We start from the raw sequence: 15,073 nt of genomic DNA on the forward strand, positions 1-15,073 counted from the left end.
TAAACGAATTCACCTCACACTCAGATTGGAACACGGTTTATACCTCATCATCCTATAAAGACTGATAGGTAAACTTAAATTATAAACAAGTTACTTCAGGTCCCTAAATCTGTAAGAAAATCTTGCTGCTTATCAATTCAACTGTATCCATAATCAGAATTTAGGTCATCCAAATGAAAATCAACATTATAAAGGGCAATGATTTACTTTAATCTGAACTTATTCCTTCCTAGTTAACAATGCCAATATTTAAAAACATATTTCTATTTTCCTAGGAGGTCACTGTTTACTATTAGTCAAATTTTTTTGACTGTATCAAATTTTTTTGACAGATATTGGGGGTCTTCTCCAATTTTCTTTTATATTCTCTTCTATATCCCTCCATCCTTTCTATTTCTCCAAGAAACTTTTATGACAGTTTGTGACTAAGGAAATTTTAATGATTTTACCAACAGGTAACTTGTTTTAAATAAAGACGGACACAACATTTATTTAATTTTTTAATAAACCATAAAATTTAAATATTCAAATAAAAAGAAACAAAAATAGATTATTTAAGCCAGCATGAATTTCTGGTTTTACTCTTCCTCTGGGGCATTACGTACGCTTGACTTACCTGGGATTAGAGTAATAAAGTTATGATGCTGGTACAATAATGAATAAGGAAGTAAAAATGGGCAATGGCTTGATAAAATTATTTACTTTCAAATCTAAATCAGAAGGTCGCTCAAGCCTACTGCAAACGCCTGACACTGGTCTCGTCTGTATAAAACTATTCTGGCTTTCCATTCTTACCACACTTTATCACAGCTTAGCGTTCCCTGCATTCTGATCCTTTTGCTCACTGAAGCTCACTTCAATCTGTCAAAACATCAAGGGGGAAAATCCCCAAACCGAACCGACGAATAAACACTCTTAATGTGAACAATCATATTCAGATCAGCCTCTTGTGCAAAAATACAAGTCAGTGGATTTTTTATCCTTACATAACTCAAATATTGCTATTTTTTTCCTGCCTTTACTAAAATGGCACTTTCATTTACATCAACCAATTGTTTTCTACTTGCTTCTAATTTTCTGAGATTGTATTCGGTACTGGTTATTCTTTTTGATTAAGTTTTACAATTTCCATTCCAGAATATCTGGTCTTTGACTAACTTTATCCAATTTTGTTTAGAAATGTGCTATTAATCAGTGAAAATCACAAAAGGAAAAAGAAAAAGAAGCAATGAACAATACTAGAATCTTGCTTCAGCATTCGTATAATGTTTTATAAGAAAAACATTCATTGTTATTATGGGATCTAAAACCATGATCGTGTCTGATACTGTAAGTCTTTTAGCATACTCAAATGGGTCAACATTCAATATGGACAGCAAGCTAGCTCACAAGAAACGAAATGTAATGCACAAATATGTTTGATTGGTAAAATCCCAGAGGCTTGGTAATAAAGTGCAGCAAACTTTCCTTATATTGAATAAGAACTCCAGTAACCTCTGAATATTTTTGGTAAAAATTAAACAAAAGGTACTCCAGTCAGGAGACAGGTAATCTTTAAACCTCAAAAGACTGTCTGCCAGGGGACCACAGTTTTTCATTGGCACAGACCTAGAGCCAATGAAAACACTAGCTTGGAAGGAATGGGTTTTTCCAAAAATGCAAAATTACCATATACAGATGCTTTAGGATACTATGATTTGACAGGCTTACAGTGATAAAACAGCAAAGATGAACAGTTACAATATTTATAAGTGTAGTGTGTAAAGAACACAGGTTTTTTAATTGGCAGCAAGAAATTCTATGACAGATCCTGAGACAAGTAATCCTATGCCCTATATCCACCCCATGCCAATGACGACCAGTCAAAATGGTAACACAGAGTAAAAAGTGATCTAGTGTACGTGAGTCAGAAAATACTTGAAAAGTGACAAAACTGTATGTTATTAAATGACAAAACATATTTAGAGGCTTTATTTAAAAATCTCTCACTGTTCATTATCAAAGTTACAAGATTGCATACCAATAGACAGACTGTAAACATAGGAAATTTTCATTAAGGAAAGATGGGTTTACTGTAATTCAATCTTTTACAAAAAATTACTTGCAAGTTATTGATAACAGAATTTCTCTTTTACTTTCTTAATTCTCTTGAAAATTAAACCAATGTTTCCACTTTCATGAGCTAAAGTTCAACCATGGTCACCTTAGGAAATACCCCTGTTTATTTGTTAATCAGAAATACAAATCGAGTGGCACATATTTCCATTTTCTTCTTAGGCCAAAGGTTTCAGCTTCATTATATTTTACAGAAGACTTGCAGTGGTCCGGTAAGTCTTTCATGTCACAGCTGAGGTTTAATGATGGCAGTGGAGGAAAGCAGAGGTGATGCAAAGTAAGACCAGCCCAATGGCCTTATCTGACATGGAATCTTTTTCCTGTTTGGCTTGCAGCGGCGAAGTGTTTCTGGTCAGGTTGCCTCCACCAAACCTGATTGAAGCAAAAGGGTGACATGCTCTGATAAATTCCATTTAAGGATGATTCCGTTCAGGCAAACAGTTGATCCTTCAATCTGTTGGCTGCGGGATGATACTAATATGAAGAAAATTATCCGGGTAGCTCAGATGTTCACTCAGCCACTGCAGAGGCGTTTCCAACATTGGCTCAATTCCATGAATCATCACTTGATTCTTTTTTTCCCCATCTATTCCAAGAAAGAAATCCAACAACAATAAAAGTCAAAACAGTTGAAGAAAAAATAATCTGTTGCCTTTTGAGAATCCTTACTGCATTAAGTGGATTTTAAACCTGTTCTGTCCCCTGAACAGGAAATGTGGACATGGAGAAAGTTCAAATGTTGCAGTATGTATCACCCAAAACAGAAACCTGAGGGTTACAATATATTCTGATAAAAATTCTGTTGCTGTATGTGAAAGTATTACTTCTTTCTTAATTACTGTGCTTACTTAAGATTGACGTTAATGAAACTATAGTGGCAAAAACAGCCCATTGTACCAATGACCAAAATTTATTTTAGTTATACATTAAAAACTGTACTATATGGTTATTTAAAATGACAAGTATATGAAGTAGGTCCATACATATTTTGAAAATGTAAAATAGAAATGTGACTAGAAATCAAGAATCAGATCAGTATTTGAGATGTTTAATAAGACATAGGTGAGCTTTAGTTGTTTTCAGTAAAGCTTTCAAGTATGTATCAAAATATCTTAGAGATACTATTTGAATAACAGTTAAAATTTTAATGAGAAGGGATTACAAATCTGACTCAGGGATTCCAGTTTTAGAGTTACAAAGCCTGATTGATTTTTGTTAACATCCACTTGCTAATTAAAAGGGGGCTGAAATTCACACCTTTCTTTTAAATTCAATTGTATTCTAAATTAAACCAGATTAATTTTATGTTTTTCATGATGTTGGTGTGTTGTACTGACAACTTTTAAAGTAAATAGAAATATTTTTGTCATAGAAAAACAAAAAAAGCAAAGCCAAACTCCTTTAATGAAAAAAAAAAAAAAAAAAAAGAACCATCAAGAAACTCTGTGTTACTCCTCTAGCACAATTTTGGGTTTTTCTCCTTTACCATCTCTTCAAAATACAATGTCTTAACTGCTCAGCTTCCTGGTGACAGAAGACAACAAGGAAATAGGGAATCACGGAACTCTACAAAGGAGAAATACCCTACGTTTTCCTTTCTGCTCTGTTCCAAATGACTTTTGAATCTCTAAGTGCTCTAATGTCTGGGCAAAATGAGCTGATGATATATGGTGATAATGACTTGGCTGGCACCTGAAACAAGAGACCCTTTTAAAGAAATATTTAGACTTCCTGTTAGAGGCAGCACAGTCCCGGGAAGTGACAGTCAACAGAGGACACAAAACACTACAGAGTTGATAAAAGAATGTGAAAAATAAAAACTTAACATACTAACAATTCCAAAGATAACCAAATAAAATATTCCAAACAAACTCCCAAATCACTGCGCCATAGCTTAAAACAATTTTGAAAAAAGGTATCACTTCATAATACTACTAACCTAAAAAAAATGCTTTCATTATTTTTTCTTTGTTGCAACTATACATACTTTTTTACACAGTTGTGATCACAGTGTTAATACAATGATTTGTTTTCATAATAAAATATTAAGTACTATACAGAATACTATAGAAAGCACAGTATTAGTACTTTGGGAAGATTTTTTAAACATTGGTATTCAAATGGAGAAACCCTCAGCTATCTGGAATGATTCATTGCTTGTAAGTTCTAGTTTGCTAAAGCTTTACTGTATTAAATCTTTCTTAGAATATTTGAAAACATTTCCGGTACAATTCTCTTCATATTCTTATATTTCTTTGAAATATTTTAATATTCTCAGAATCTTCCTCCTACTTAGCACTGAGTCAAAAAATGAAACAATAGTGGTGTAAGAGTAAAAGTTCCTTATCTCTAAAGTTTTTCCTTAAGCCAGAGTCACCTTTGTATACTATGAAACAGCAGAAGAAACAAGTCACAACTCAATATCCAAAATACTATGTCTAAAGCAATATTTAAACGTGAGAGCAAACACAATATGGTATACAATCCACTGATGATGCACAGTGTATCTGAGAGGCAAAAGACTAACCATGTTACAACAAAAGGATTGTTAGAGTTTATGAGTTGTACAACAGAAGCTGGAGGACATAAGCACTATTCAAACACTGTAACAAGCCTAATAAATCCCCTTACCTAAACCCTGAAGAGGTAGCACTGATTCTCTGGTTTAGAAGCTGGGGCCACTTTAAAGTGTCATTAACTAAATTTAAGTAACTAAGGAAAGAACCCAAGACTGTCATATCCCTCAACAGAACAGTTTAAGGTTTTAAACATATTATTTTGTCACAGACTACATATGTCCAAATATTTCACCTGAGTTTATGTATTTTGTTTATTTTCTGACTTGCCTCAATCACACAATTTTAAACAGAGGGATTTTTAGGACAGCAGTTCCCTTGAAACTTCAAACCAAAGTTTCTCTCTTATTTGTTACTCTGTCCCCAGTGCCTAGTATGGTACCTGACATATACCACAATTAGTTAATAAATATTCTCACTGCTGGGATAATGTTCTTGCTGGTAGAATTACACTGTCAAAATTAATCTTTTTGGAATGCTTTCTGATAGCTAGTCCTACCACGTAGAATAACTCTACCTGTAAAGACTGCTTTGGTTATTAAAACAACAAAGTCAAAAATGTTTCCAGATAAGTCAAATGTACATGGTATCCTTAATTCATGGCACCATAAATAACAACAAAGCATGAAGAACATTTTAGCAATATCAAAACCAATAAAAGAAAACAGGCCAGGTGTGGTGGCTCACATCTGTAATCCCAGCACTTTGGGAGGTCAAGGTGGGAAGATTGCTTGAGCCCAGGCATTCGAGACTAGCCTGGGCAACAGATCCCATCTCTACAAAAAACAAAAAAACTTAACCAAACAAACAAAGATTAGCTTAGCTGGCCATGGTGGTGCACGCCTGTAGTCCTAGCTACTTGGGAGACTGAGGTGGAGGAATGCCTGAGCCCAGGAGGTCGAGGCTACAGTAAGCCGTGATGGCACCACTGCACTCCAGCATGGGTAACAAGTGAGACCCTGTGTAAAAACAAAAATTAATAATAAAATAAAACAGTAAAAAAAAAAAAAATCAGTAGGTCTCTTTTTTTCTTACAGTACAAAGGAAACACTTGATACTGCTAAAGTAAACAATATTTTTGGTAAACATGTCTTTGTGTTTCAAAATGGGAATCTAGACCTTAATACTTAGAATGAGAAATGTCACTACAAAGAAAATGATTCAGGAGAAAAACGTTACTGTACGCCTCTCCCACTCAGGTTTTTAAAAGAAGCTGGCTTGAAGCTTTAAGTTAGGCAAACATATGAGACAGTAATCAAGTGAACTAGTTCTATATGAACTACTTTTATACAGGGCACTTTTGGAGAGTAATTTTGTTATGATTTCAAACTTACAGTGTACCCTTTCTAATATAAGATATTCTTTCACATAACTACAGTATAGCTATCACAATAAAAAACTGATATATCATGATATATCAAATAATATATTCATGCAGTCCATATTCAAATTTATCAACTATCCCAATAACGTATTTTTCTTCAATCTAGGATTCAGTCCAGGACTGTCTTAGTCGGTTTGTGATGCTATAATTGGATAATTTATAAAGGACAAACATTTATTTCTCACAGTTTCGGAGGCTGGGAAATCCAAGATCAAAGTGCTGGCACTTGGTATGAGCTTCTTGCTGTGTTCTCATATGGAAGAACGTGGAAGCGCAAGACACAGTGAACCCACTCTTGCAAACCCTTTTCATACCAGCATAACACCCTCCAAAAGACCTCACCTCCTAACACTGCTGCACTGGGGATTAAGCTTCTAACACGTGAATTCTGGGGGACACATTCAGGTCATGTCAAGGATGCACATATTGCATTTAATTTTCATGTTTCCCTATTCTCTTTTAATCTGCAACCATTTTTTAGCCTTTTCTACATTTCTGAACTTTTACAATTTTGAAGAGTACATCTCATTATTTTGTAGAATGTCCACATAGCACTTTATAAAACCAGCATCTACTTAAAAGTGAACATTTAAAAAAATGTTACATTTTAAGAAAAATATATTCAGGTAGATTTTGGTTATATGAGTAGAATGGTAAGAATTACATATAGAAAAAACGAAGAAGAAAAAAGAAAAATCACATTAACCACACAAGTCATTAATGGAAATCACAAAGTTAACTTCTTATGTGTATATTAAAAAATGATGCCTACATATAGACATGTATACAATGAATGTTATCAATATACAATAATATAAATGAGACATAAAGGAGAGAGGGCCAATTATGCACCACTAGTTAGCAAGGTACTAATGAAAGACAAATTGGGGGTTAGGCAACTTGAATTCCAATTCTGGCAACGAAGAGCTCTGAGCATGTCTCACATCACTTTGAAGCTGTTTATATATAAAATGAAGATGCCTGTATAGACGTATGGTTTGAAAATCTAGCTGACCATCAGAATCATGTGGGAAATTAAAATTATATATATATATATATATAATACCGTACTAATACTATACTATAGTTAGTATACTATATACGAGAGAGAAAGAGAGAGAGAAGGAGAGAGAAGCGACAGAACCATGAGACGTAGAAGAGAAGAGAGAGAGAGAGAGAGCGGCTGAGCTCCTCTCCAGACTTTCTGAATCAATTTCTGGGGTAAAGTCTTTTTTAAAAATGTTCCCTAGAATGAATCTTATGATCATACCAGTGTAGAATTTTTCTGCAAACAAAATTTTATGTAGAAACCCAATATACAACACAGGTAAAGATATGGCAGCTTTTGCTAATGTGGGATTGAGACCATCTCCTAAATTCTGCTTGCTGATTTATAACCCATGATAGCTTCTCATTCAACCCTGTGAGTCAGTTTGCAAACTGGTCCAGAGTAGAGGATCACTAACACGTCTCCCAGTTCTAGTATCTGGGTCTTTTATGCCTAAACAGCAAAATATTTCTTTCAGAGTGCAAGTCATCATAATTTATTAGTTTTGAATTCTCAAGCAATTCACTTAAACTTCTGAGTGTCTATTTCCTCATCTTACAGTGTGAACAGAGAATTCTCGTCTCCAGTTACACGAAGGATTAAATGGGATATCCAAGCAAAGCACTCAGCAGCGACCCTAGCACAGGACTTGAACACAGGTATTCAATAACACGAGTGACTCTTCTCCACCCCTCTCCTGCTCACTAATAAAAAATAATGGTGTCAAAAATATAATTGATTATGTGAGGAGAGAAGATCAGTTTTAAAAGGGTCATGATTTAGTAACAAAAAGTAGAGTGATTTTAATTCTCTTCCTACACACAAGTTATAAGTTCATTTTTTTTTAGTACTGGATAATTAAAAGATACATAAAAACCATGGATTCACTTATATGATTGGCATACAAAGGGCTATAAGAATTTGGCCTCATGGTAATACCTCCTGAATTATTCAGTTCCATTTTTATGCAGTATGGCATATGATTTTAATAAATGTATTTTTTAAAAGACAAAAACCCAGACTCGATGATTATGCAAATTAAAAGACATTAAGAAAAATTCTTAAGTATTATAAACCTTCACATTTATTTAATAGTGCTCTCAACACATATATTCAAGTGGAGCACACCACCTGTAAGTCAAATGAGCCCTACTGCACTATAGATATATCATTTAATGGACTTTAGGTAAGGTTATTTTTTTTAAAAAAGATGAAAACATTCAGGTAAACAAAAACCTTTCAAAATCTTTATGTTATACATTTTAAGTATATCATTTGAGAATGTGCACTATATGATAAACTTGAGTTCTAAGGATTTCTATTACTAATGGCTACTAATTATCTTTCTCATCCCAATCTGGGTTTTAGGTCTTATTTAACTAAGCCAGTTTCAACAAGGAATATGATCTATAAATGTTTTTAAAAACAGGTGACTTGAGATTCTAGTGAGGTGCTTGAGTTTCCTTCTTACTATTCATATTTAAAGGAGACTTAAAGAAATGGATGATGTATCTTTAAGGGAAATTCATACATGTTTTTAACAAGAAAATTTCACTTTAATTTTTTAAAAGCTCATACTTATAAATATGGAGAATTCTAAGATCAAATGGTATAATCATTGTGTTCAGCTTTGTGGCTTCCTATTTATATTTTATAATTCAGCAGAAAATGAATCTTGGAATGTGTGATACTGAAGGTAGAATTTCTGAAAATACTTAATACTGCTGAAAAGTTTTAAAAAATAGAGAGATGAGTTTTCTGATTACCACTATCCTGAACAATTTTGTTCTGACAAATTCTTTAACCTCTGATATGTTCATTAGTAAAACACCAACTAATTGAATCCATCGACATGAAAAACCACAGGCTGAAATGTGAAGTGCATACATCATGCTGAAGGATTTTGTCTCAGCCACGGAGGTAATAGTCAGCGAGGTCAGGTCAAAGAGGGTTAAACCAAGTCAGGATATAGCCAAAGAAATACATCAAACGCTGATTTTAAAAGGGCAATTAATCTTGGACAGAAATGCTTCCTGGGGAATGAGATCTCAATCTTAAGAGCACACTACATGATGTAGCAGTAAAAATGAACATATACAAGCTTACAGGGCTTTTATCCTATGATCACAAACAGAAGGAGAGTGCTGTTTATCAGAAAAATACAAACCCATTTAAAAATACTTACATTAACTTCTTCCGGATCCATACTCACTTAGCAGGACAGGTCTTAATGAACATGCCATATCCCAGTATATACCAAATACCAGGTATACTAAATATCTCTTTCCTTGCATACATTTTATATCTTTATTATTTCTGTCCAAAATATTTTCAGAGCTTTGACTCTTAACATTTTAAACAATTTAAAAATGTGCCCATATTAATTCTTTCATTGACTTTTACTTATAATCCTTGTATTTCTTAGTAAGGAGGACATAAACTAAAATTTAAATTATATAAAAAATCCCATATGATTAGCTGTAATTATAGAAAGCAAAGTGTATTAAATTAAGTGATTGTAAGGCCATTTTTAAAACTGATTCAAAGCTTCCTGACAATAAGATAAAATGTGGTAAAAGTTAAAAATTAAACCTTGTTCATTAATAAATAAACTTTGAAAACAATATTATTTCATCTGCTTTCATAAAATGACCCAGTAACTCTAGTTGGGTGTAATAGGGTCCATTAATATTTGTCAAGTATGAACTATAGAATAGCTCAACTTCATTGCTTTATTTAAAATATAGACAATAATTGTACTGTTTACATAAGGTCAGAATGAAGCCCCACAGTACCTGTTTCAATGAAAAGATGACTTGTTTTTAATTGTCTGCATATACTATTATTTTGGTAAGAGAATTTTGTTTCCTAGTGCTAAAAATGAAATAATTGTGCAAGTGTATGTTTCTCATTTTGGGGACAGTCAGGTTAATTCATTTAACTTCTTGAGATTGAGATAACAATAATTCAGGAGGAGAAACCAGAAGCATCTCTGTCAGGTCCAGTAATCTCACCATTTCCAGTAGTGGAGAACAATCAGCACTATTTCTTTGATTTTAGAAAAAACATATGTCAATGGACTTAGTGAATTAAGAGATTCTTTATCACCAGAATTAGTCAATGTTGCCCATGTGCTGAGACAATATGCAGAGATGGAGGGAGAGGGAAGCAATCAAAGAATTTGATTCATTTAATCTTAGAATTTAATAGTATAATGATAAATTAAGAAAATATATTGTAATTAGTACATTTAAACTGAGCCTAACAGATTATTTAAACATGCTTATGAGGGCTACATTTGAAGAACTTTTAGAATTCCCACCGTGAATGACACTGTATCATTTCTTCCATAAAATATGTACACAAGAAGGAATACAAGCAGAGAGTGTTAGGCAAGACTGAAAGGAGAGGCTCCCATTATAGCCAAGTGACCCCATCCCATATGTCAGGCTTACAGTATCTCCACAAAGTTACAAATGGACTTTCCACAGTCACTTGTGAAGAGATTAAACAACAAATATATGTAAAATTTGCTTTTTATGGTTTTCTTCAATGTGAAACTACTAGCAACTATCTATTACAGTCTAGTTTTGGACTTCTTGCCTTAAAGAGGTTTAAAATATTTTAACAAGTATATGATCATAGTCAATCTGGCTGCAGGAAATGCAGTGACTATGAAGATGCCTTAGTAAAATAAGCTTATTTCTTCCATACCAGAGACACACTTCCGGCACTTCTAATCATGTCCAGAAGTTAACTTCTAAGAAAGTAGAAATCAATGTCTCTTGCCATAACTTGAGTTATTTTTATAAGCAGTTACAATATTGATTTACAGTTAGAGCATTATACATTTATAACTTCTATGTGTAGATTGAACATCGCCTACTTGTCTTTGCATAGTGGAATTAACAAACAAACAAAAAAAACAAAACTGCTTCTTTATCACTTTCCTTTGTAAATTTCTTATAAATACAGTTCTTTTACTTGTGAAAAATGCTAACAAAACTCTAAGAAACAAAAAAGATTCAAATATAAAGTCTCAAAAAATAAAAAAGACAATGAAGACTCACTTCAAAAAAATTTCTGGTTCATTTAAACTCTGTACGCACCCCATAAGATGGTAGCAGGAAGCCTCATTATTTTATAAAATAAGAAAACTGAATATTCATTAAAAAAACTCTAAATGATTGCCCAAATCAAACAGTGTGAAGCTATAGAGATACTAATTCCTTCTAATTCAAATTCTAAATGAGTATCTAAAGAATTACTGAAACTGTAAATCCTGCAATCTGATGAGGTTTGGGGACTGGAATTTTTTTATTCCTGTGGCATGAGTTTGCAAACTGAAGTGCCTATTCTTCTGGGGGCAGTGCCATCACACTGACAAATGTGATTATTGCTCAAATATTATCTCAAATCACAAGATATTAACCAGCTTCAATTTTGTCCAAATACTTAAAGTATCTGCCTTATACAGTCAGCATGAGAGTTATATGTTTCTTTTTCTAATTGCTTTTATGTCTGAACAAATTTATCTTGTCAGCTAATTCACTTTATTAACATAATCTAATCATATAGCGCAAAGCAGAAAAAATGTGAATATACCATCTTTTCTTTCCTTTTTTCTTTTTTCTGAGATGGAGTTTCACTCTTGGTGCCCAGGCTACAGTGCGATGGTGCATTCCAGGTCACTGCAACCTCCGCCTCCTAGGTTCAACCAATTCTCCTGCCTCAGCCTCCCGAGTAGCTGGGATTACAGGCATGCACCACCACACTCGGCTAATTTTGTACTTTTAGTAGAGACGAGGTTTCACCATGTTGGTCAGGCTAGTCTCTAACTCCTGACCTCAGGTGATCCACCCGCCTAGCTTACCACATTGCTGTACATTACATTAGAAGACTGCAAAATGAAGTTTAAGTGGGTAAAGCTTATAGGTGTTTTGTATTCTCCAAGGTAAAAAATAAATGTTCTTGATACGTTATTTTTAATGAACATAGAAAAAAATATTTCACTTCAGGTCTGGTACAGAAGCTTAGATCTCTGAGTCATTTTAACTACAGCTGAAACCACAAAAACAATTTACCTGAGCTCACCTTTGGTCATTTCCTGTTACCTCCAACTTGACTAATTCCCTCAGCCATTTACAAAAAAAGAAAGGAACACACAAAAGAGCTCATCATTAGTTACTCCACAAGCAGCAGCTCACCATTAGTTACTCCACAAGAACAACAACCTAAAGCACGTATTCATAAATACTAGTACATTCAACTTTCATATGATGAAATCAGACAAAAGTATTTCATCACTGAATCACTTGGAGGGAGTAGAAGACAATGGTGCCACATAACTTTTATGAAGTACTTTCTCTTTTCATCATGTGATGACAGCAAGTTCTTATCCATACACACCCAATCGTAAAGTCTTTCGCTTTCAACTTAAGTTGAGTGCAGGTGTGTCAAACTGCTTCATGTCTGACACGTCTGACAATACTACAGGTGAACTGAACCAGGAAGCAAACGGGTTTTTACTGAAACAGTGACTTGATGTTTTGGATACTCTACACAGATTTTTAAATGACAATTTTTTTTTTAATACGTAATAAAAGAAGAGGCAATGATAAAAGTTTTTCTAAAGAAAAGATACTGGTGTTAGAGATGTGGCTTCCTCCTGGAATGAAAGATACCATCAAAAATACCTGAAAAGAATAGAAAGAATAGGCATTATCTATGTCATTTCAACGAAGTGTGTGTTCCGCAGTCAAGAGAAGCATTTGAGAGTTTGCGTGGGGAGAAGTCTCTCACACAATGTACTAACCTACAGCACCTGAAATCACCTAAAAGGAAGGTTTGTGGATAAGGTTGTGTGGCTGCGTTGCCTCACTGCTCCACTCTTCAAAAAAAAAAAAAACCACAAGGGAAGTCACACTGTGTATCCCCCAGAAAAGGATGTACATGTAGAGCAGCCTAGAAATTAAAGAGAACAAAGAGTCTCTTTGTCTCTTTTAAAAGAACAGCTTCACAAATTTGCGTGCCTTTCTTGTGTAGGGTCACGTTAATCTTGTCTTGTAACCTGGGTCTAAGACCAGAATAAAGGTGTATTCTGAGAGTGTGTGTCAGTTCAAAGCACCTGACTGCTTTTCATTTACATGTCTAGTGTTCATAATCACCATTTAAAAAATTCAACAAGAGTGGTCAGGATTATATATAGGAACACTAAAATAACAAAGCAAACAAAATAAAAACAGTAGACACTCAGGTTCCTAAGATCGTATCAGAAATATTACTAAGAGAGAAGAGCATGTAGGCAGATTAGATACTAAACACAAATTGAAGAATAAAGATCTGTGAAAGTAAAATAGTTAGGAAAAAGCAAGTATTTCAGAATGTTATTTGAAACTAAATCAAAAAGTTAAAAAGAAAGAAAGAAAAAAGCAAATGGCAGCATAGTAAAGAGGAAAAAACCAACAGACCACCAGGAGATGGAGACCTGTGTTCTAAACCTAGTTCTGCAATTAAGTGGTTAAGACACCTTTGGCAAAATCATGCAAAAAATTAAGAGAGTAAACTTTGGGAGGCCAAGGTGGGTGAATCACTTGAGGCCAAGAGTTCAAGATCAGCCTGGCCAACATGGTGAAACCCTGTCTCTACCAAATATATAAAAATTAGCCAGGCATGGTGGCACATGCCTGTAATCCCAGCTACTTGCGTGACTGAAGCACAAGACTGCTTGAACCTGGGAGGGAGGGGTTGCAGTGAGCTGAGATGGCATCACTGCACTCCAGGCTGGGCAACGGAGTGAGAATCTGTCTCCAAAAAAAAAAAAAAAGGTAACTTGAAAGTTCTACAGTTATACAATTCTTTAAAGATGTAAAATACAGTATTAACACCCAATTAATTTCTTCCCACTCTAGGCACTCCTTAACCACACCCACAAACTAGAAATTGGCAACCATGAAATAAAAATGAATTGAGCTAATAAATTTGTCATTAACAAAATAAACAATAAAAAATTTCAAGTAAGCCCTCTTTGCTGGATTATAAAGCAACTGTTAACTTTAATTTTAACAGATAAAACACAAATGTATCAAGGGAGACCACCTTATATAAACTTGGGACTAGCAAATATGGATCATTTGGTGTCTGTGACAATTGTGCTGCTGTTAGGGGACAGATCATTATAGAACATATTCCTGCCAAGGTTTTTGGTTTCATTGGGGTGTTCCCATTCTATAGTCAAGGATGCTATAAAAAAGTAAATTTAAAATGACATATTTTAAAAAGCAGATTGTCAAAAAAAACAACTAGGAAAAGTGTAGTAAGGTAGTCATTTGAGACTGGGTGCAGTAGCTCATGCCTACAATCCCAGTACTTTCTGAAGCTAAAGTGGTAGTATCACTTGAGTGAGAAATGTAAGACCAGCCTGGGCAACACAGTGAGACCCCACCTTTTGTTTTTAAAAAAGGTAGTTATTTGAATATTAAACTCTGGCTTAAATTTCATTTACTCCTAATTGATAAAAGCATTTGTTATAGTTTCGTTGCTTGTCCCCGCCAAACCCCAGGTTGAAATTTTATCCCCAAAGTTGGAAATGGGGCCTAATGGGAGGTACTTGGGTCAGGGTTGGGGGGTGGATACCTCATGAATAGATTAATGCCTTCCCTGGGTGTGGAGGAGTGAGTGAGTTCTCACTGTCTTAGTTCCCACAAGAGCTGGTTATTACAAAGAGCCTGGCACCACCCTGCTCTCTCTGGCTTCCTTTCTCACCATGTGACCACTGCACACATTTCCCTTCAGCTTCCACCATGAGGAGAAGCAGCCTGAGGATCTCAAGAGATGCCCAATATCCAGGCAGCAGAGTTGTGAGTTAAATAAATCTTTTTTCTTTATAAATTACCCAGCCTCAGGTATTTCTTTTTTTTTTTTTTTTTTTTTTTTTTTTTTTTTTTTTTT

The 15,073-nt window shown here is 34.4% G+C and overlaps 1 protein-coding gene across 3 annotated transcripts in view; it reads right to left on the reverse strand.

Moving 5' to 3' along the window:
- Nucleotides 1-487: 487 nt before the first annotated feature.
- Nucleotides 488-15,073, reverse strand: part of ATG5 (autophagy related 5) — a 139,663-nt gene continuing 125,077 nt past the window's right edge. For all 3 annotated transcript variants that reach the window (XM_017878571.1, XM_017878570.1, XM_017878569.1), the window contains one exon: nt 488-2,701. In XM_017878571.1, the coding sequence (XP_017734060.1) occupies nt 2,565-2,701 (137 nt within the window). In that variant the 3' untranslated portion in view covers nt 488-2,564. The remainder of the gene's footprint in view (nt 2,702-15,073) is intronic.

The sequence above is a fragment of the Rhinopithecus bieti genome, unplaced genomic scaffold (assembly GCF_001698545.2).
Source record: "Rhinopithecus bieti isolate Rb0 unplaced genomic scaffold, ASM169854v2 scaffold_10614, whole genome shotgun sequence".
Classification (NCBI taxonomy): domain Eukaryota; kingdom Metazoa; phylum Chordata; class Mammalia; order Primates; family Cercopithecidae; genus Rhinopithecus; species Rhinopithecus bieti.